Raw genomic sequence first — 23689 nt, 5'->3', positions numbered from 1 at the left:
TCTTTCATTTAAGTTTTCCTAAGATAAACTTTGCTTTGATAGATTTGTTTTTTCTCATTATAGTATTTTAATAACTTTTGTTAAAGTATTTTGACTTAATTAGTTCATTGTACAAACAAAATCATTGTACTGTATGTCCGCTATATGCTTGGAACACTGTCTGCCAATACTGTGTGACTTACCCAAGATTTACATTAATGTGCGTCTTTTTAGATTGATGTGCACAAATTTATTTTTTTTTCTTTGATTCTCATTTTCAGTTTGTTTCACAGAAGTGTTCAGATGTACTTAGTAAACCACTGCTTGTGTTTCACAGTATCATTCTATGAATTTCTAGATGAATCTTTCATGATATGACTTCTTCCTTTTGCCTCAGAATAATGCTTTAAGACAAATTATCAAGAGTTGCTTGTCTGTTTTTCCTTGTATATCTGAGCAGTACATGGAAATTCCACTTAAGCTTGATTTGACTTGGCTTGAGGTTTTCCTCTCTTTCTGAGTTCTTCCTTGCCACTGTCACTTTTGTCACTGTTCTTTTGAAACCGAAGTAAGGTGGGTGGCCTTCATCACTGCAGCTCCTGCTAAATGTGCATTCACAATCCGATGGCAATAAATGGGATCATGTTGGTTCGCCACTAGAGTTTACTGTCCCTTTTCAATATAATTTTGTTGCAGAATCAACAATGTTTAAAGAAGTGGCTGACAGTCCTGGTTCTGAAGGGTCACCATGGCTGTAGTCTTTTGTTTTCAACTAATTTCTTAGTTAGATAGTTTATTAGATTGCTTGCCATAGTACTCAAGAGTTGCGACGTGGCGTCTAGCAGACGTCTTATTTTTTTTGAGCAGCCAGTTACCATAGATTTTTGTTTATGATCATCAAAAGCTTTTAATCGTCAGAACAAGTGTTCAGAATTACACTTTCCAAGAATTAAATATAGTGCTGCTATTACCAGTTACCTATAGCCAGCAAAATCAGCATAAGTAACTCGTGTTTGGGAACCAGATAACCTGAACTAGGAAGTGTGCACAAAGTGGGAGGTATCCAGCTGAGGAACAAAAAATTTAAGAAACCTTCTATGCATGGCATTTTTCAGGGCAGTGTACAGTCATAAATAACAAAGTATGTGACATTATGAAAGAACTTGCTTCATGAGAATCCTAGTTTATCCCTGACGCACCAAGCACTGCAATGAATCTGTTTAGTTTTCCTGCCAACATATGAACTGGACTTAACTGTCTGCTGAAAGGTAATGCATGGCTTATGATAAACAATGTGTGGGTAATGAAATAGTATTATTTTATACATTTTATTTATTTGTGCCTTTTAAAACAGTTGGGGCTGCATTGCAAAGCATAAAACAACATCTCAAATATTACCTACTATTAAATAACATGAACAGCCTATAAATATCCTAGAAATAATAGGAAAAAGACTTACACACTTAGAAAAAACAAGTTTAAAAAGAAAAGTTTTAAGTTGCCTTTTAAACAATAAAATTTAGTATGAGGACCTAGTGAAAGCAAATTCTGAAGCTTAGGTGCAGCTCAACTGAAGTTCTCCATCCAATTGTCAAAAGTTAGAAAGAAAGGACAACAAGAAATCCGGTGTCGGAAGAATGGAGTGAGATAACAGATATAATCCTTTAGAAAAAACAAGCAGATCAAGACAAAGTTATGAAGGGTTTTGTATGCAAGTCACAGATTCTAATCCAATTATAAACTCTCCACCTATGTAGTTTGTAGAGAAATGGTTAAATGTGATCTTAGGTTTTCGCATAACTATTCCAGGGGTGCTGTACAATGGTTGACCCTGCACCCTGACGGTCATGTGAAAAGTAATTTTCTCCTCACGGATTAACAATGTAAATCAAATAAAAATTAAAAAAGTAAATAAATTCTGAATCAACTGGAGCTTGTTTTATTAGCTTGTCCAGCATATGAAGTAAAAGGGCACTGCAATAATATAATCTTGAAGTAATGAATGGATGAATCAATATTTTAATCAAAGCATAAGCAGTATCAATAATTATTACAATGATGACAATAAGAAACTTGAAGTACAGAATTAACTTGAAATTAAAAAAAGAAAAAAAGAAAAAAAATTTTCAAGAACAACACCTAAACTTTTAACCAAACTACAATGTGGGATTGGAGAACCATCAATACACTACTAGAATTTTATAGAGTGGATATTTTTTAACAGTGAGAAGCAATGGATCTAATACTGACCTCACTGAACACCATAAGTAATAATATAATAATACAGTATATACATTTTCAAATGAATAAATTGGAGTCTGTTACATACAGTAGATAAGACTGGAACCATAAATAAATAGTGCCTTTATTTCCTAAAGAAAAGCAATGCTGTAGTTGGAGAATGTTGGAAGTTCTGTTGAAACTGTCCTTAGATCAAGGAGATAAAAAAGCTATGAAATAAGCATTAGCAGTACAAAGTATATCATTTGTGTTTTTCACAAGTGCTGTTTCAGTACTATTTATAATAGAAACTGATTGTGAATGTTCAAAAAGATTGTTACTATTTAGAATAAGCAAGGAGCTGATGTGCAAAAAATGTGCTCTAAAATTTTTAGCCAGAAAAGGAAAATTGGAAATTATAACTTTGCAATAATCTAGACAAGAACAGGCCATTCAGCCGAACAAACAACGTCAGTCTTATCCACTTAATTACTCCAAAATAACATTGTCAAGGTTTAAAGGTGCCTAAAGTCCTGCTGTCTACCACATTATTTGGTAACTTATTCCATGTGTCTGCGGTTTTTTATGTGAAGAAAAGCTTCCTATTATTTGTGTTAAATTTATTGTTAAGTTTCCAACTGTGTCCCTGTGTTCTTGTTGAACTCATTTTAAAGTACAAGTCTCGATCTGATGTACTAATTCCCTTTATAATTTTAAACACTTAAATCATGTCATATCTTAATCTTCTTTGTCTGAAACTGAAATGGCCCAGCTCTTTTACTCTTACCTTATTAAAAAGAAAGAATAGAAAAATGAAAGACACAATTATAAAACAAAATAAATCAACATTAACATCAAATAAGAGTAAGGTTCAATGGCCAGGGGGGACAGAAAAAAAACTCCAGACGGCTGGAGAAAAAATGAAATCTGTAGGGATTCCAGACCATGAGACCGCCCAGTCCCCTCTGGGCATTCTACCTAACATAAATGAAACAGTCCTCTTTGGATTTAGGATTCTCACGGAAGGGCTTGATGATGATGATGGTCACGTAGACTTCTGCCTTTTAATCCGTCCATCATTGTTTGAGCATCATGAAGCTTTGAGTAGGTGGTGGTGGCGCAGGCCACCACCACAAAGAAACCGGAAAAAGAAACAGAAAAGAGAGTAGGGGTCAGTACCGATTTTAGAGCCACCATGAATAGTTATTTTGAGGAGATTGAACATATAGAGTATCAGGATTAAGTTAAATTACGATTAAAATGAAGTTATAAAAAGGCCATGTTAAAGTAATGTGTTTTCAGCAGTGTTTTAAAGTGCTCTACTGTATCAGCCTGGCGAATTCCTATTGGCAGGCTATTCCAGATTTTAGGTGCATAGCAGCAGAAGGCCGCCTCACCACTTCTTTTAAGTTTTGTTCTTGGAATTCTAAGGAGACACTCATTTGAGGATCTGAGGTTACGATTTGGAAAATAAGGTGTCAGACATTCCGATATATAAGATGGTGCGAGATTATTTAAGGCTTTATAAACCATAAGCAGAATTTTAAAGTCAATCCTGAATGACACAGGTAAGCAGTGTAGTGACATTAAAGCTGGAGAAATGTGTTCGGATTTTCTTTTCCTAGTTAGGATTCTAGCAGCTGCATTCTGCACTAGTTGCAAACGATTTATATCTTTTTTGGGTATTCCTGAGAGGAGTGCGTTACAGTAATCTAGTCGACTGAAAACAAACGCGTGAACTAATTTCTCAGCATCTTTCAGTGATATAAGCGGTCTAACTTTACTTATGTTTCTTAAGTGAAAAAATGCTGTCCTAATGATCTGATTAATATGTGATTTAAAATTCAGATTACAGTCAACAATCACCCCTAAGCTTTTTACCTCCGTCTTGACTTTTAATCCTAATGTATCCAGTTTATTTCTAATAGCCTCATTGTATCCATTATTGCTGATCACTAAAATTTCAGTTTTCTCTTTATTACTTTATTACTGATTGAAATCTCTTTATTACTCATTGACTGCAGTCCAGTGCTATTTTATTTTTATTTTTTTTTAACCTTGAGACAAACTGTACACCATACTCCAAGTGAGGTTTAACCAGTATGCTATTAAGCTTAAGAATAACCTCTTTTAACTTTTATATTGAATGGTAACTATTGAAATGCTTTGGATTAGCATCAGGTTTCTTGATAACAAGAGTAACAGTGACAACCTTAAGGAAGTCTGGGGCAATACCATTTGACAGAGCAGAATTAATAGTAGCAGTAAAAAGTGGGGTATGCAAAGAAAGGCACACTTTAAGTAGGAATTCAATATACAGTAGTGAATAAGTGGAGGAATTCAATTCGCTAATCAACTCGGCAACTAGCCTGCTGTCTAGTAACTGAAATTCAGTTAAGCCATCTTGAATATTAGGGGAAATACACATCCAGGATTGAGTGAAGGTGGAGCTGTAGATTTATAATTTTAGTGAATCATGTCGATTTTATATTGGGTAAAATTTGTTAAAGGTGATAAGTAAAATCTTAATCTGCTCACCTGATCTGGAGTATTTGCTGATCAAGTGATGGTCATTTAACTTTCAGAGAGAGAGTTCTTCAGTATGTTCTCATTGTTACCTGTATCCCTAAACAAATCGTTACCATCACTGCACTGAATGATCAGCATACTGAAGAGTGTTTATATACTGGGGGCTTGTTTGTAGAGACTTCAACAAAGCAAATTTAAGAAATATTTATCCTGAATATCATTAGTTTGAATTTTCTATACTTTCAGGAAACAGTCTGGATCACTGTCACATTCTAAAAAAACTCTTACTGCCCACTGCCATAACCTCACTTTGGACAGTTAAACCACCTCTCATTGTTTCTGTTTCAAACTTCTAAGTAGAGACTGAAGCACAAAGAACTTGTACGACAGGTAGTTCAGCACATAAGCAAGCAAGTAATAATTTCATTGTACTGTCTATAGTACTAGGGTGTTGTACTGTATTTGCCATTATGAATGTAGAGAAAAGCCAAGCAAAATGACAGCTTTTATTGGCTAACTAAAAAGATTACAATATGCAACAATATTGTACTGTCTATAAATCACAAATGAGAATTATTCAGGTATATTAAAGTGACATGTAATTAGATATTTTGTTTCTGTTTTATCATTCTGCTGTGTCAAATTCCTTCCAAGTAATGTTTTATTTTTTTAGTCTGAATAATTTACTGGTGGGATTAAAATTGCTTATTTATGTGCACAATTTATTTCCATATATAAAGCAAAAAATAGCAATGACTTATGCATGTGAAATTCCATTAATTTAGGTGGTCAGTTGTCTCCATGGACATAGGCAACCTTTGCCTTATTCACATCTGGGTAATAAAATAAAACTGTTGAGAAGTACATGAAATAAAATAAGGCGGAAAGTAAGAGATTCCTGTGCACCAAAATTTATGGCAGCATTAAGCATCTTTCTTAATTTCAAATAAATTAAAATTTAACATACTACTTGATCATTCATTTCTGAGTGTGCAGATAGCAGAATTGAGCCATATGGTTAAACTTTTAGTTGAATTAATAAGATTGACATTAAGCTGTTTGGTATTAAGGAAAGGATGCAGTCTGTGTGACCCTACAGGTCCAGGTTTTGCTGGCCATTGTCTAAAGGTTTCTGTGAGAGAGAGAGAGAAAATCTGCAGTTAGATTTCCCATGTACAAAGCTTTATGTATTGCTTAAACATGCTGTATTTCATGGAAATGCTTGTTCCACTTAATATTCTTAAGTCTATTTAGTGGTTACTGCTTCTGAATTCCAACCTGATCAATTTCACTCAATTTCCATTTGATACTTTTTTTTTATCCGTCACATGTGAAAGATGTGTGCATTAAGCTTATTTAGAAACTCTACTTTGTCTGTGTGAATGGTTGTGTGCATGACTACCATGCAGTGGACTGGTATCCTGTCCAAGACTGTGCCCAATGATTCTGGGATAGGATGTAGCCCCATAATCCTTGAGTTATAAAAAGCTTTTCTGAAAATGTATGGATGAAGTTAAGGTAATTTTGGATTTAAAGGAAAGTGTGCAAGTTCCTTAATGCAAAATTAATCTTCACATGTAAAAATTAACTACTTGTCAGGAAAAAACTGGTGACTTTTGAAAGTCTAGATAGAAAAATGTCAAATCATACCAGTAAAAGTACTGTTTGTCCACAGGCTTTTTTGTATTGTCAGAATGGCTAATGTTTCTAATGCTTTTATGTGTTTTTGTAGTGAGGGCATTCTTCCAGCCATTCATGCAGACAATGACTACCCATGTGAATTGGTGGGCACCTGGAACACCTGGTATGGAGACCAAGATCAGGCTGGTAGGAGAGAGCACTGCCCTCAGGTGCCATGCTTCCCATGGGTTTCTGGAAATAGCTGTGCATCTCATCTCCTCTTTAGTAGTATTTCTGTGTGTGCTGCACATGGTTTTCTGATGGTCTAGTGCAAGTTCTGAGAATTTTTTTTTTTTTTTTTTTATATATAAAGTAAGCAGAGCTGCTTTTTCTAGTGCAAGTGCATACAGTTTTGTATCTTAAACCACACATAGTTTGTATAATAAGTTATTTGTAATTATAGTGTGATCTAACATAAAATATGTAATGGATTGCTGAATTACCTTATGTAAATCAAAGGTAATATGCTTTAACTTACCTGTATATCACAAAAACCTACAAAATCAGTGGCACTATGCACCAATATTGCTAAAATTGTCCTACAGTAGATACTGCAAGCTAATATTCACTTTAAAGTAAAATCATTTGTTTCATATGACAATTATTAGATCGGGAGTTTTGGGCAAGATACTTTTTAAAATGTGTAGAGAATGTGTGGCAAATGCATATATAACATGTTTGTAAAAAAATAACTTCAACTTGAAAAATGCTGAATCTATCATTTTAACAATTTATACCTGAATGGTACAGTGTTTCAGTGTGGGCTTTTATTAACCCCCAATCAATTAATATTTGTGTAGCATGTTGTATAATAACTAATGAATGGCCAATTACCCACTCTTAATTACTATTGAAGCAATTTGTATACTTCAGGATCCAAATTTTTAAAATACAATTTGGTGAACATACTATTTTGTAAATAAATGTGATTGGACTGGACTGACAAATTGTGGTACTTTTTTCTTTTGAGGTTTTTTGAGTTATGAAAATGTTCCTTTGCATTACTAAATCAGTTTTTCCTATTATTATTGTACAGTATATTATAGTGTTTAAGTACTATATTGCATTGCTGATGTCTTTGTCAAGACAGTGTAGATATGTTTGTCTCTTGTGAAATCAAACAGTTCTTTGCAACTTTTGTTACAGTGCATTTATGGAAATATGTGGGTGGATATCCAGCTCTTACAGAAGTCATGAATAAACTTCGGAAAAACCAGGTACTTTTGTGAAACAATCCAATGTTCAAATTATTATTATTATTTTTTTATTCTCCATTGATAGCATTGTGTCCATTTTGAGCAATGTAGGGCTTCTGTGTTAACATTTTAAGGATGCTGTATCTGAAGCCATTAATGGGATTTGCAACATTATTTTTTGTCATTACACTTCACTAATACCACAAATGTTTGTTAGGAATTCACAGAATTTCGAAAGGAGCGGGGTAAAATGTTACTTTCTCGCAAGAATCAGCTACTGCTAGAATTCAGTTTCTGGAATGAGCCCAACTCCCGGAAGGGACCAAACATCTATGAACTGAGGACTTACCAGCTGAGGGTAAGTGGCGTACCCCAGTAAACATTTTATGATGTTTGAAAAGAGTAGGATGCATTTTTGGTGTTTCAACTTCAGAAGTGTTCTGCTGTGAGGAATGTTGAAGCTCTTGTGGCTGGCATACATTTAATGAAACAATACACCTAATCAAAGTCAAATCCAGTTTTAGTGAATTCATTTTGATGAATGTGCTGTCATTTATTTTAAATCTAAAAAAGCAATTTTCTCCTTTCACAGCCTGGCACAATGATTGAGTGGGGAAATTATTGGTAAGTTTTTGTTTTATTAATCACAAGTATAATTTGTTTTAATGATATGAAGTTCAAGTAGATGAAATTATGGTAGAGCCTTGCTGAAAGTATAATTTTAACATGCATATTATCAAAATGTATTATGATGCAAACCACCAAATCCAAAATGGTAAGAAACTGAGCTTGCAGTTGATGTGGTGTTTTTTTTTTTTTGTTATAAAATCGGTTGACCACTCATTAGATGGTTTCTATAGTGACCTATTTAAATTTGAGTACATTTGTTGCCCAGTTTATCGATGCACAGTTAATCAAGACATTCTTTTTATATAAAATAGTATTATCTGTATTCAGCAAGAAGATTGGTGTCCCAAAACATGTATTGCATATTTATAAGTCTAATCTTCAATTCAGCTTTGTAAGTTAGCTTTCAACAGTAAAAACAGTTCCTCCTATTTCCATTTATTTATTTGAATTTATTTGTATGCATCCTAGCATTCTTATTTGAAAAAAACATATTGTCATCTCATGAGTTATCAAGTGCTTGCTGACTCATCTCTCTGTCCGCCTGTTTACTCCTGTTTAAATACACACAGTCAGAAATAATGCTAGATTTCCCTTATGAAATTTACAATAGTCTTGTTTACACAATTCATTTAAAAACTGTCTTATCTATGCACTCGTGTAATAATCCTAACTAGCCAACCCGCGGCGTACCATACGTCACATAATCTGGCCGGTTTTTTAATGATTTTTAAGCACAGGGAGAAAATTAACATTTGAAAAATCGGTAATGTAATAAATCAGCAAGAAATGCAACAATGTCGCGTTATGCAGGAGGTTCCCCGTCTTCATCTACAAAGCAGCAACATCAGTTTGACAGGTCGGGGGCGTTATACCTTCTCATATCCAGACCTGGATTTTCCATGAACACCATTCGTACAGCAGTAACAGAGTAACCGTGAGTGATAATGTCATGCATTTGCATGTAAGACTTTGCGAAGGGATTAACCTGGCGTATCATGTTGTCTAGTTGAAGCAACAAAATGTCACTGCAAGCGCTATTACATTCCTTTTGCAAACGTTGACTGGTAGCCTCAGCAGAATCGAAGATATATAGCTGACCGTATTGTGGTGACGTGTCAGGATTGTTATATAAAGGAGAGACCTGGTGATAAATTTGACCGTGGATTCTGAAAGCTTACGGTCCTTGTCCAGATGGTTGGGCGATGTGTGCGCCCATTGACGCGAAAGCTAAAGCAGAGTTGTATTCCCTGATATGATCACAGTAATTTCGGGACAGCGGGTTCTTGCCAGTCAAGAGGTCTTCCAGTAAAAGAGGGGGCATGGATAGCGGTGGCAAAGACACCTTGCCGGCATGACAACACTTAGTGTAATGTCCGGATTTGTTGACCTCTGCTGGCCAATGAAGAGCACTGCAAGAAGCACCTAGTGTGGTAGGTAGGCCAATGTTATGTTCTTGGACGTGAAAGGCGGTATCTTCTTGAAAAGCCGTAGAAAAGTGAATGCGATGTTTGTGCATGAACGATTTAGTGCTGTGTTGACACTGAAGGGAATTGGAATGAGTTGCTGATAAATGCTGATAGTAGCTGGAAGGATTTGGGACATTGCCACAATTTCTGCCTCGCCACCATAGACTCCGGACGTATTCATGTAATCAGCGTATTGTTGAGCAGACTGTATAACAATGCCTCTGTGACTAAGAACAACGGACACCACGTCACCGAAGTTATCCCAATGTTGGCAAATAAAGCTAACAGCCATGTTACGAAGTTTGAGAGCAACAGTTTCGTCAATGACATTTCTCAAAAAAAACCCGACTGATAAAAACAAACAGTTACCTGAAGCAGGAATTTCTATAACATTGAAAGAAGTGTTGTTTCCATGAAATACATTTGAAGCAGTAGCCATGGAGGGCAAAAGAATAGTCAACGTGGCTCACAGCTGGGTTTGGACTGCAGCATAGACCAAAGTGAGTGAGTATGTGTTTGATGAGCTGTTTGATTTGGCGGGCAGTGGTCTGAGGTGCGTTCCTGAGCACGTGGGAGGAGGGGTAGAGTCTGGGCGGGCATTCGTTGTTCCTTTCGCATGGTTTTTTATGGTGGACGCGGTCAGGTGTCGAAACCGAAAAGAATAATGAAAAGTCAACATGGCTTAGATGTGCATATGGACTCCTAGCACAAACAAAAGGGGCTAACTGGGTGGTCGGTGAGTTTTTGCGTCCGGGCACATGGGCAGGCAGTGTGAATGCCTAGAGAGCGAGGGTAGAAGCGGGCCAGTGAAAAAGGAGTGTTAGTGGGCAGGGAAACGTCTTCTGTATTTCTGCAGGAGCATCTAAAAAGACGCATGTTTGTCGCGGATGTGAATTGCTGTATGTAGCGTGTAAAACAGTTTGCTATGGTTCACGCGGTCGTGCGTCGTAACCAAAAACTCGGTTTTTAAAGACTGCTTACTTCATTGTGTTTTAACCTCAGTTGTAAAGGATTGTTTTAAAGGTCCCATGGGATACCCCTCGCAAACTGTTTTACACGCTGCATATGGCGATTTACCGCCGCGAGAAACATGCCTTTATGAACAATCAACATGCAGGTGCATGTGGCCTCTACGACAGACGAATATAAATGACGCCGTTTCTTCTGTGTCGTCGTGTCCGAGTTGGTGGGTGTGGCTCTGCGAGTTATCGTCGTATCCAATGGTCTTGGAGTTGGTGGGCATGGCTCCTTCCTGCGTGCGCCATCGGTGTCAGTCTTGTCGGCGGCTCAGTGAATCCACGCCCCTTCCGGCGTGCTTTCCATGGTTGTCTTGCCTTAGTGAATTATATATTTAGATATTTACAAATTTAATGTTACAAGTATTCTTTAACAAATTGTAAAAAAAAAAAACACTTTTTTTGTTACCTTCCTGTCCTCTTTTATAAGAATTTAATATACAAGTTTAAACTGTACTCAAATATGTAAAATATTGAACATGTCTGATAATGAATATTTAATGTGTACATTCAGCATTGTGCTACTGTAGACCCTGCCATTTTTAGTTTTGGATGGATAGCTTTTGCCATCAACAATTAAGCAGGCTAGGCATGTTAATATGTCCTACATTACAGATTTCTTTTCCAAAGGATGATATGAATCATTTAAAACTACAGAAGAAAAAATGTTTTCATATATACAGTATATGCAAATAAGTGCCTGGCAGAAAACAAGTGGGCTAACTTCTTTCCCATTATCCTCTTTGGTGTTTTTTGTTTAGTGACTTGAGCCAGAGTTGACTTTACTTTTTGGTGGTAGGTTTGTAGGTGCAGATCAAAGATTGCTTCATTGTCACACTCTAATTAGTTCAAAGACTTGTAGTCGAAGCATTTCTGGAATGAAATTGTGTTTCTTTAATAGCTTAGGCTTGCTTGATGGGAACTTTCATTTCCAAATGGAAGTACAACTATAATCTAGAGCCGGTTTGGGCAAAGTTTTTCCTGGAGGGCTGCAGGTTTTTGTTCCAACCCAATTGCTTAATAAAAAGCACTTGTTGTTCAAGAAACACTTCTGCTTCATTTTATTTATTTCACTTGGTAAGATTTTGAACCCTTATTGCTTATTTTATTCTTAAACACCTGTATCCTTGGTTTTTAATTGCTCCTTATTAGCAATTAGATGCAAATGACAAAAGAAAACCGAATTTCTCCATTTAGCCTGTTTCCATTTACACCTATGTGTATTTATCATGCCCTATTTTTTTAATTAAATACTTGGAAGGAAAGTAAAGAGAAAAAAGTTAGACTGAGAATTTCTCATCCATTTTAGACTTAAAATCATATCCTTGGAAAGGAAAAAAATCTAGAATATGAGAATGACCTGATGTGGCAGAGTTAAAGCACTAACTAGCAATGAAATTTAATTATTGGCAAGGATTGTTTTCTAATTAAGCAACTGGGTTGGAACAGAAATCTGCAGCCACTGCAGCCCTCCAGAACTGACTTTGCCCACCCCTGATCTAGAGTAAAATAACCCCCACCATTAGTGACATCTGAAAGTAGAGGTTCTCATTGAATTTGATGGCTGTTTGTACTGCATACTATGTTTTTCTTTTCTGTAAAATGTGATCGACAGAGGTTTTTGCAATGATGGTAATGATATAAGAGCTGAATGAGAAAATTTGCTAAATTTTATCAGATTGTTGTTGTACTATTGTCACATGTACTGAAGAGTGAAATTCTTACTTACATATTCGAACAACATGCCAAGAGAAAAATGTATATACTCATATACATAATAGAAAACTATATCGTTAATTGCTGGTGCAATGACCACTGATTGAGCACTGCACTTTCCCCCCACTTTAAATGGAAAGGATATGTGGTTATTTCAGCAGCTGAACAAAGACACCAACTATCCCATCGATTGTCTACTAACCAGGCACATAATTAAAATAATACATGTTTCCGAATCTCTAGTTACTAACACTTCTTGCTCTTGTAAATGATGCCCTGCAGTTTGAGAGAGCACTGTCTGGCTCTCTGCTTGTGTGGATATTGTCTTTAATTCGGACAGCTAGGAGTATGGTAAATTAAGTAAAGGGTGTGAAGTATAGTGCTTTCTCCAGAGAAATATATATATATTTTAATAATGTAATAATTTTTTAAGAACATTTATTCTGCTTGCCTCTTAACAGATACTTTTTAGCTCCTAGAGCCTGATGGGATATCTTGTGCCTCCAGCAAAGGATAAGTGTGTAAAACTTTGAAAAAGTTAAAAGAAAAAAAAAATCTTAAATGATCAAATTGACTCTTTAATTTTGAGTCCCAGGAATAATGCGTCCATGTGAATTACACTTGCAACTGTGGTGTTCTGAAATGGGCTTCATCTTTGATTTTATTTTTTTCTTGTAAAAATCACTGTATACCATGAATACAAATTTATTAATAACTGATTTCTAGAAATTTGTCTTAATCAAAGAGATATTGAATAAGTGGAAAAAGAGAATTTATATTCTTAATATCAGACATTTGATTGCCTAGTATGTCTATGATAACTGGGGGTTATTATAATACATTCAGGTAAGATGCAAATGGGGGGGTCAACTTTCTAAAGAATATAATACATTTTACAATGTGACTGAAAAGCTACCCAATTCTTTTTTAAGTATGTAAATTTATTTTTTTATATAATAAAGAACAATCAAGAAATGAAAATATACTTGTATGATTGGAAGTGTTATTTGCACACGTGCTTACAAAATACTCGGATCTGAGCCAGTCAAGTTGGCAGTTAAAGAGATGTCAAAAAAACAAACTGTGGAATGCTTTCTTGAGAGCCAGAAGTAACTATTCTGAACCTGATGTACTGTAGATTGTGTGATAGTGATACACATTTAGTAGCATGACATTATGCTGTAGCTTGATATTTAGACACAAGCCAAAAAGAAAAATTATCAAAGTAAACTCTGAACATCCTACTAGACATTACATAATTGATTTTTGAAATTTTACAATACTGAAATTGTTTCTCATAGGTAAGTAAGAGAACCAAAAACAAAAGTTACTATGACTTCAGCAGTAATATTGAAAAACAGTATTTATATAACATTGCTATTAGTTCAAACATAAAGAACTGTGTGCATTACTAGGTTTTGGCACTTAACCATCTCAGTATTGTCCTGGGCTGTGAGGAGCACATCATAATAACCTTGTGTTCCTGGATCAAGCATGTTAGTCCTATGTTCTGTGTCCAGCAGTAGGTGCCCACTGTTTTTTCTAGCCTAGCCGTCTTGGCACATAGTGCGCTGAATCACCTCCACATACTTTCTCCTTTTAAAAAATGAATTTTTTTTCACATATGAATTTAGTAACACTTTTCAGTGTTCTCTCCAGTAGTTTCACTGAGAAGTACATTAACCTTTTGTGGATACATTGTTTATATTTCTGCTTCTTTGGTGATCAAGCAACTTAACTTGTTCTGTTCTCACCTTTTCTGGATGTCTAATGAATGTAAAGGTCAAATGAATGTAGAAAATACTAAGAGAAGTCGAGCTTTACAGTTTGACTGCTAAAATGTGCCATTTATCTTACTACAAAGGAAAAATGTTTTGCATTCTTAGTCAGTTCAGTAACAATTCTGTAAACCAATTCCTTATTTTTTGTAAATTATTTCCACAAAGTAGAATGAAGTGGAAAACCCAATAAATCAAAAGCTGGATTGGTTAACTTGTGACTGAATGCTTTTTCTTTTTCTGTTTTTTGATATAGGGCACGAGCTATACGGTACCGGCAAGAAAACAATGAAGCTGTGGGAGGATTCTTCTCACAGATTGGAGATTTGTACATGGTACACCACCTCTGGGGTATGTAATACTTAGTTAACCCTGTAATACAAGTTAAAATTTACATTATCATGAATCCAGTTTGTGTACTTTGGAATTGTTTACATTAAAAGGGCAGCAGCAATTCAAGAAGCAGATTTTCTGCCTAAACTAAATTAATTTTAAGAGAATAGGGTTTTTTTTTTAAGCTACCACTCTAGGATATCATTTATTTACTATGAATATAAAGAATTCTAATTATTTTTATTTATTTAATGGACATGGTATAATGACTGTAAGTGGGAAAATAATTTATTTAACTTATTTTGACATTTTTCTGTGCATAAAGCATCTTAGCATTTTTTTCCCCCAAAAAAAGCCAAAAATGTTGAAATTGTTTCAACAAGAAATATGCTACTACATGTCACATAAACAAGTGAATACCAAAATATCATTATAAATACAGTAGGAAAGGCATGTCTAGTGTTTACTGCTGTAGTGATGCAGATTTGGTATGGGTCCTTTGTGTGGCATATCTAGAAAGGGTCATTATATAACAGCCTGACAATGCAGTAGAAGCATATTTCTTTGTACACTTTTAATATTTTTCTATTGGTTGTGCATGAAAGCATAGAATGTCAGTGCCTGATTGACACAAGCTGCGTCTTTCATTACGTTTTAGTAGTCTAGAACAGCACAAGGCTTTGTGACTTCCATATTTTCCCTGTTCTGAACATTGAGAGTTACTGCATTGTGTACAGTGCTTAGTGGGCTATCAACTGTGAACAAGTGGAAGTACAAGAAAGGCATTTTGCCTTTTTTTGCTTTGTATGTACTGCACCCCGCTGCAGCGATATGCAACTAAAGTCGCCAGACACGTTACAGTGGTTCAGTCGTACAGTGCTGTATCCATCAGTTAGATTATCTTAGTCAGTGTCTGATGACCAGTTTACGTTGTCATCACTATTGCTTGATTCAATTAATGGTTTGTGTCAGTTTGTTCTAAAACTGGCTTTACAGCTTCTTGTTTACTTGTCATTGAGTGTTTTGCCACTCATGAATATTGATGAGTTGCCATAGAGTGGCAAAATGCATAGCAATAGTCATCCTTTTTCTGCAGCATGATGTTTTTATCCACAAGATGGCAGCATGATACCATTCCAAGCGTCATCCAGGCTTAATCCTCCATAACTCATCAAAATAGATTAAACTGAGAGACTCGAGCTTAACCATTTGTACATAGAATTTGAGCCCAAGAGACACTCTGGGTACCTCTGAATAGGACTTAAAATCGTGTGTAATCCTATTGGATGTAACATTTAAGTGTCAATCTAAAATGTGTAAACGTGAATGAAATGCTAAGATATTGAATTATTTCACTGAATGAATGTGGCATGATGAAGTTTTTTTTATTTGCTTTTCTAAATGTGCTCTGTTCTAAATGGTTATGCAGCTACTGTAAATCTGATCATTGCTATTTACGCATACTTGAACAGAAGGGCTAATTCTTGCTTTTATGGGAGTCCTTAAATGACGTTTTAGATTTATAAATTGTTTTCCTTTCATTCACTAGTATTTTATATGAAATTTGCATTAATTTATATGTGCTGGCATTGGAGCATTAGTTAAAGTTTATTATTTAACATTATGTTTTCACTATCTTCATGTGGTACTTATTGCTGCAGGTACATGCTTTAAAGGAGCAAAATTCTGCAAAATTTTTTGTAACAAGCAAATCTTTCCAAGTACCATACATATATTTGCCTAAATGCCCTGTATAAATTGTGCTGTTCCTGTTTTGATTAGAAAACAAACTTGGAAATAATGCTGATTTTAATACTGTCAGTTCTCAAACGAGAATCATTTTTGAATAATTAGTAAAGACAGCTTTGCTTAAAAGAGTAAGTGTTAAATAAAATAAACACTAATACTTGCACTTTAATACATTGTGTATGTACTGTAATATTATAAGCAATATATATGCACTTCATCCAGTGATCATTGAAATTTTTCTTTGAAAAAATTAGTTGTGACAATACTATTTGACTTTTTTTAATCTGCTAAAGGAAATTAATTGTGAATGGATTCTACCAGTGTAATGGTTACTGTAAATGGTTATTTAAGGCATCCTTGGCAAAGTCCAAAAAAGACTGGTCTAAACTCTACAACTGCAATATAAAAATGTTACCAATATTACATTTTATCATTATTAAGAATTTGTTACAGTTAAAACTTGTAGAGTAGTTTTTAGTTGAATATCTCAAATCAAAGTGCAATATTTATTTCTAAATTTTCAAAAGTAGGCTGAGTTGTTGAACTATTTTATAAAGAAAACTAAAGGTTTTTCTGAATTATCTGTTAATGGAGTACATTTCCAATGTTTCTGCTTTCATAAATGTTTACAATTAAATGATACATAATAGCTAAATTACTATATTCCATTAGAGATTGAAGTGGTATACTTGTTTTTTTTTGGTTTTTTTTTGCACGTTTTACAGCACAAAAACAATTTTTAAAAAAAATAAGGGGTCAATAAACATACTTTAAGATTGCTCCTAGAGCACGTGTATCAATCTCCAGGCCTGGAGGGCCGCAGTGGCTGCAGGTTTTCTTTCAAACCCTTTTCCTAATCAGTGTCCAGTTTTCACTGCTAATTAACTTCTTGTCCCTCTATTTTAATAGCCCTGTTTTTAAAAATTAAGTCTTCCGAATTGATTCTTTTCTTCATTAAATGACAGCCAAACAGAAATGAAACATGAAATGACCCAACAAATGACCAGCTAAATTGGGGCTTCAAACTCCAACCAGTTCCTTAATGAGAAGCTGATTCTTGTTGTTAATTAAACCCGTTATTCAATTCAATGGCTTGTTGCTGCTCTCTTTTTGCCACAGCAAACATTTCCAAAACTGTTGATATTCTGTTTTTTTTTTTCCTAAGAACTCCTAAAATGTTTTGGTAACCTGAGGGATCAACCTTCCTGAGACCTTCATCTTTATTTTTAGATTTTGTTTGATGGGTACAGGTGAGCTGGTCATGTCCTACTTGTTTTATGTCTCATTACTGTCTTGGTGCTAATTTAATGAAAAAACAACTAAGGGGCCTTAGTCAAGCTAATTAAAGCTAAGGCTAAAGAAGTTAATTAGCATCAAAAACTGGTCACTAAATAAGAAGATGGTTAGAATGAAAACCTGCAATCACTGCAGCCCTCCAGGACTGGAGTTTGACACCCCTGTCCTAGAGTATACTTTTTCCAAATCTGTGTTTATTTAATCTGTAAGGAAAAGGAGCCCTAGTACAAGAGCGAGTAGAAGTCTATCTTTTGCACAAAGTGGATCATGCAGTATGCACTAGAACCTTTTCAAAAGTAAACTTATTGATCACTCATGTGAAAATTGCATATCTGTGAAATAACAGTAAAAACAAAAAACTGAGGTACAAAGAAAATGTTCACCCAATTTATGTAGTGTTGTTAGACCTTGCAATGTTTGTTTGACCAAATTGCACATTCTGCTGTAAAAATCATTTCAATAAATGTTGTTATTGTTAATTTGCATTATAGTGGTACCTCAGTATACGTTCGCTTTGGTATAAGTCCAACTTGGTATACGTCCTGTTTGGACGCGAAAAATTTTGCTTGGTATACGACTTTTGTTTGGAATACGACTCTCGTGCTACCCTTGTTTACCTCTCTTGAGACAAAGCCACGACTGCCCATGAGCATCAGTGCGCCAGTTTCTAGCATTTAGTGAACAACCCGCGCTATAATTCTCTATGAATTTTCACGTGTGGTTTAGTGGGTCCACAGCTCCTGTCAAAGGCCAGTTTTAAAATAAATAATCCCCGTGCTAGCGGCTTGGTGAGGGGGCGTGGGGGTTGTGTGGCTGAAGCGGTACTCAGGGCGATTCGTGATGTGGGCACTTCTCACCTAAGTGCACAAGTGAGAGACCATCCGCATTCGTGATTGTTCCTGGGGCTGCTTATCTTGATAAATAGAAGCGCGAGTCGGCTAGAAGGGGAGGAAAAAGAAAGAGAAAGAAAGGAAAAGGGAGGGAGAGAGAGAGAGAGTGTTGCAGCTGAACAGGGAGCCTGGGTGTTGGGCCGAATAGTAGTAGTGGTCACTCCCGCTGAGTGATCATGGAGCAGGATTGACCAAAAGGAGGGTGACTCTCCGCATAAGGACTTGGGCGAGTGTATTCCCCAGTGTAGGCGCCCTGGTCGCTGTGGATCCCAAGTCACTGTCATGAGGAGCCTACTGGAACCAGGGATCGGAGAGGTGAACTGAACAGCTGAGGTAGGCAGAGTGAAGGACAGCTGCAAGCAGGGTAATTCCCCTGTTGGGAAGCAGGGGGGGCTGCCAGGTAAAAAGGCACTGGGCTTTTTGTTTGGTTTTTTTTAAGAATGCTTCCTGCTGTATTTTAACCTTGTTGTTTTTAAGAAGACTTTTTTCCATTGTTTTTAACCTCCATGTTTTATTTCTTATTTTAAGGATTATTCATTGGAACTTTGTTGATTGTTTTAATAAAAGCACTTTGCACTTTTTCACCATCCCCATGCTTTGTTGTGCCTCACTGCTAAGCTCATTGGTAACATTACTGACGGTGTAGGGTTCAAGGGCTCCCCGACAGCAGATGCGAGCATACAGCAAACCCACATTGTCACAACGTGATTTTGTGTTTTTTCATGTAAATTTGAATTGATTTTTGAAAAGTTTGAAGGTGGCATGTGTATCCGGGACATGGCCGTTGCATACCGTTTGCCGAGAATAACGGTATCTACGATTGTGAAAAACAAAGACGTTATTAAAAAGTAAAGTGAAGTTAAATTTTGATTTATTTCATTTAATTGCTTTTGTATTTATGTATTTTAGTATTAAGCAGTGTTTAAATTATTTTATACAACCCCAACAACCCCATTAAATGTATAATATGCCAATAACAATAGGATTTTTTTTCATGGGAACGGATTAATCATTTTCCTATTATTTCTTATGGGAAAAATTTGTTTGGTATATGTCCTGTTTGGTATAAGTCCAAGGATCTGGAACGGATTAAGGACGTTTACCGAGGTACCACTGTACTTTAAATTGAAAAACATGTAAATATTAAAACTGCCATAGTCATAGATACAATTACCCCACACCAATATGTTGCATTTACACTTATCTTACAAACTAATTCTAATACAGCAACACATTTTCAATAACTAAAACATAAAGTGCTGGCTCTAAACTGAAATTTTGATAATGTGGCAAGATGGTGAGTTTTACCCATGTCCTGTTACTGCAGTCAGTGCTGAAGTGGAGCTCAGTTGGTGTATTGCTGACTGACCATTTGATTGGTCGGTTCTTCAGAAATGCTTTGTAATAGATTCCTTTTATTGTGGTAGGAATCTCAAAGATGTTTGAAGTAAAGTGGTGTTTTCTTTAGTTAGTGTAGATGCCTTTATCTTAAATTGGATAATTAAATTAGTACTGTACATTTAGGTTTAGTTATTTTAATTTACTGTGTTAAATTACATACTTCTTTTTTATTTGAAGCTTACAAAGACTTGCAGTCACGAGAAGATACTAGGAATGCAGCATGGCAGAAGGATGGCTGGGATGAATGCGTTTATTATACAGGTGAGCCAGTAAAATTCTTGTGTGTACCTGCATTTGAGCAAGTGGTTTATTGAAAAAAGGATTACCACAAATTTACGGGCAGAATAGTTGGATTTTGCTAGAGTAAATGGAACCAAAGGGATAACTAAATTCATCTGGGGCTGTGTTACAAGATTTGCCAGTTTATATACATTATGAAAGAAACTGTTGTGCGTTATCGTTTTTATAGGATTAGAAATGAGTACATTAGAGGGTCCGCTCAAATTGGATGGTTGGGAGACAAAGTCAGAGAGGCAAGATTGAGTTGGGTTGGACATGTACAGAGGAGAGATCCTGGGTGTATTGGGAGAAGGATGCTAAGGATAGAACTGCCAGGGGAAAGGGAAAGAGGAAGGCCTAGGAGAAGGTTTATGGATCTGGTGAGAGAGGACATGCAGATGACGGGTGTAACAGAAAAAGATGCAGAGGACAAAGATATGGAAGATGATCTGCTGTGGCAACCCCATAACAGGAGCAGCCGAAAGAAGAAGAGCAAAAGTACCTAAATATTTAATAAGACTAGATGTGAAAAATAGTATTGGTAGAATAACATACAATGTGCAGATACAGTAATGTTGTTTATCTTAATCTGGAACCCTGAAAGTAAATAAGTTGGTAAACAAAGAATAAGATTCATCCATCTTCTTTCTTTCACAGTTCCCCTCATTCAGCACATGGAGTCAAGGATTATGATCCCACTAAAGATTTCACCATTGCAGTAGGAATATTAAACTGCATATCTGGAAGTATTTTAAGCTAGCCTGTTTTATCTGTCTGAAAATTGTTCGGTTTGGTGAAGCAAACCTACCCATATCCTCCACCCTATCATACTGTTTTTTTATTTATGGGTGTGAAGGAAAATAGAATGAACAGTCAACACATCAGTTAAAACCCTTAATATATTGGAGACTTTTCAGGGGAGGTTATTGAATGGTTCAGTTTGTTGAACAGTGAATGGGGATTGGTTACAAGTTTGGCATTTAAAAAAAAAAAAAATGGCCAAACATGATGGTGGATCTGTTAGGCTACAGTGAGCAATGGTTTTGCATCTGTCTGTCATTTAGGACATATTCAATAAGTTTTTTTCTTCTTCTATATACTTGCCAGTTGTTATTCTGTAAGTAACATTACATGTGTCAGTTATCAACTTTTTAGTATTGTTCAGCTTTAAGAAAAGTAATCGGCTATTCAAGTCCCAGCACTGTTGGATTAAAATTGGAATGAGTTAATGGATTTAAGTGGAAAATAAATAATGTTGTTTAACTTACTTTTGACCTGTGCTTCTATGCTTCGAGTACATATTTATATTCTATTGAAAATGGCTTAAAACCGGACATTACATTTAAGTGTTCATTTAAAATGTTTAAACATGAATGAAATGCTAAGAATGCTGGTTTATTTCAGTGAATTAATTTGGCATGATGAAGTCTTCAATATGCCATTCTCCACAAAGAAGGTGGTTTCAGTTTTGGTGTGGTAAACTGTTACCTCTGTGTTCTAGAAATTATACAGCTAAAGCTAATTATTTCTATTAGTGCATCCTTAAAAAGGCCAAGAATTGCTGCTTTTATCGGAGTCCTCAAACAAGGTTTGGGTTTGATTTACACATTACATTTTTTACCCCTCATTAACTCTATGATATTTTATATAAAAAATAATTACATTAATTTATATGTGCTGACAATAGTTTAGTTGTATACATTTATTTAATATTATCTTTTCACCATTTGTTGTGATACTTTTTCCTCAGTAAATCTTACCAAGGAGCATCCTGTTACCTTAAACGACCAGTACAAATTATACTGTGCCAATTTTAAAGGTAAAATTTGTATATGATGACAAATAAACATAGAAATAATAATAATGGAAATGTTGGTATTATGTTTTCTAAAGCGATACTTTTTTTGAATACCGGTAGTTGCTAAAGACAGCTTTGCTTAAAAGAACAAGTATTAAATGAAACCAACATTAACGCTAAACTTATCCTTAATCATACTGTATATGCCTTAGTATTATAATCATGTTTATGCACTTGAACCAGTGATCATTAAATTTTTCCTGTAAATAAATAGTATTGTCACAACAATTTAGGATTTTTTTTTTAATCTGCTAAATGAATTGTGAGTGGAGTTCACTATCTTGAAATGGTTGTTTAAGGCATTCTTAAATTCTGCAGCTACAATATAAAAATGTTACCAACATTAAAATGCAGTCATGCACCAATTTACAACTGACCAAGTTGAGGCCATTTGTACTTACGGCAGAGGGACATAAGAACCATATGCCTATTTATCATAAACGTGCAGCAGCACTGCCAGCCATAGTATGATGCATTCTACATATAGAAGTTACAAGTATGTCTCATTGCTCTAATCCCCTTTACTATAACATTGACCTTTTCAACACAAGACCCCCTTACAACAAGCACGATCATAAGCAGCACACAAGTGTTGACATACCTTTCATACTGTATTTATGTGGACTATTTACATGCTTCTGTTACATGTATTTTTTTTAATGCTTAAAAAAATTCAATATTTTTGACTTGTTTTTCTTGGGGTAAACAATGCTGAGGATGTTAAGATAAAACATAAGGCCTCTCCTTATGTCTGGTCATTCACAAATTTAGTGTGTGTGTTTTTTTTTTTTAAAGGATTAAAAAAAAAAAAACCCTCCAAATCGGCCAATTCAATAACATGAAATCAGTGATCAGTTTTTTTTTATTTTTTTTTAGGGCCAATACTGATCAGAGCATCCCTAAAAGTTTTACTGGGCATGTAGATATTTCTCCTTAGAAAAATGATGTATGTACTAGCAACAAGGCTTGTAATCATTCTGATGGAAAGGTCCCCTAGAATTGAATGATGTAGGCTGGCAGTTCTTAACCATTTATGTTTTATTATTATATGTCATAATTACTCATTAATTTATACCAGAGATGAAAATAAATGTTGGGAGTAGGCTTGCATACTCCTTCACAATACTAATGTATACATTTATAGTTTTGTTTTGATTAATTATATTTGTCAAAGTTGTACTATTGTTTCAAATATCTAATAAATGATATAGAACTTTATTTGTTCACAGGGGAAATTCAGCTTTTTATAGAAGCTTTTTGAATGCATATACTGTATACATACATACATACATTCATAGCAAAATGACTAAAAATAAAGAAGGTTAAAAAGGAACTTCTTACATGTCAGTCACAGTGAGGCATTATGCAGGTGTATTGCCTTTGGTATAAAGGAGCCCCAGTAGCGGTTTTTGAAACGAATCTGCTGAATAATTTGTTGGTTAACAGTCCTCGAAGTTAGTATGTCAGATAGGGGACGTGCAGCATTGTTCATAAAGGCTTTCAGTTTTATTTTAATTCTAATCTTTACTACTACCTCCTGGGGATCCAGAGTGTGTCCCATAACTGAACCTACCTTTTTTAATTGGCTTGTTGATTCAATGGACCTCTCTTGAAGTGATGTTACCTTTCCACCATAACATAGCATTGAAAATCGCAATCGTTCTAGAATCCAG

General features: G+C 35.3%; 1 protein-coding gene across 1 annotated transcript in view; it reads left to right on the top strand.

The window, feature by feature from the left end:
- The window catches only part of nipsnap2 (nipsnap homolog 2), a 28082-nt gene extending 6657 nt beyond the window's left edge, over positions 1–21425 (top strand). The window contains exons 4-10 of the mRNA XM_039756984.1: positions 6461–6555; positions 7555–7625; positions 7822–7962; positions 8197–8228; positions 14467–14561; positions 20057–20140; positions 20816–21425. Coding sequence (XP_039612918.1) covers positions 6461–6555; positions 7555–7625; positions 7822–7962; positions 8197–8228; positions 14467–14561; positions 20057–20140; positions 20816–20880 — 583 coding nt within the window. The 3' untranslated portion in view covers positions 20881–21425. The remainder of the gene's footprint in view (positions 1–6460; positions 6556–7554; positions 7626–7821; positions 7963–8196; positions 8229–14466; positions 14562–20056; positions 20141–20815) is intronic.
- The last annotated feature ends 2264 nt before the right edge of the window (positions 21426–23689 follow it).

This window comes from Polypterus senegalus, chromosome 6, assembly GCF_016835505.1.
Source record: "Polypterus senegalus isolate Bchr_013 chromosome 6, ASM1683550v1, whole genome shotgun sequence".
Classification (NCBI taxonomy): domain Eukaryota; kingdom Metazoa; phylum Chordata; class Cladistia; order Polypteriformes; family Polypteridae; genus Polypterus; species Polypterus senegalus.
This window is presented reverse-complemented; position numbering and strand designations above follow the sequence as displayed.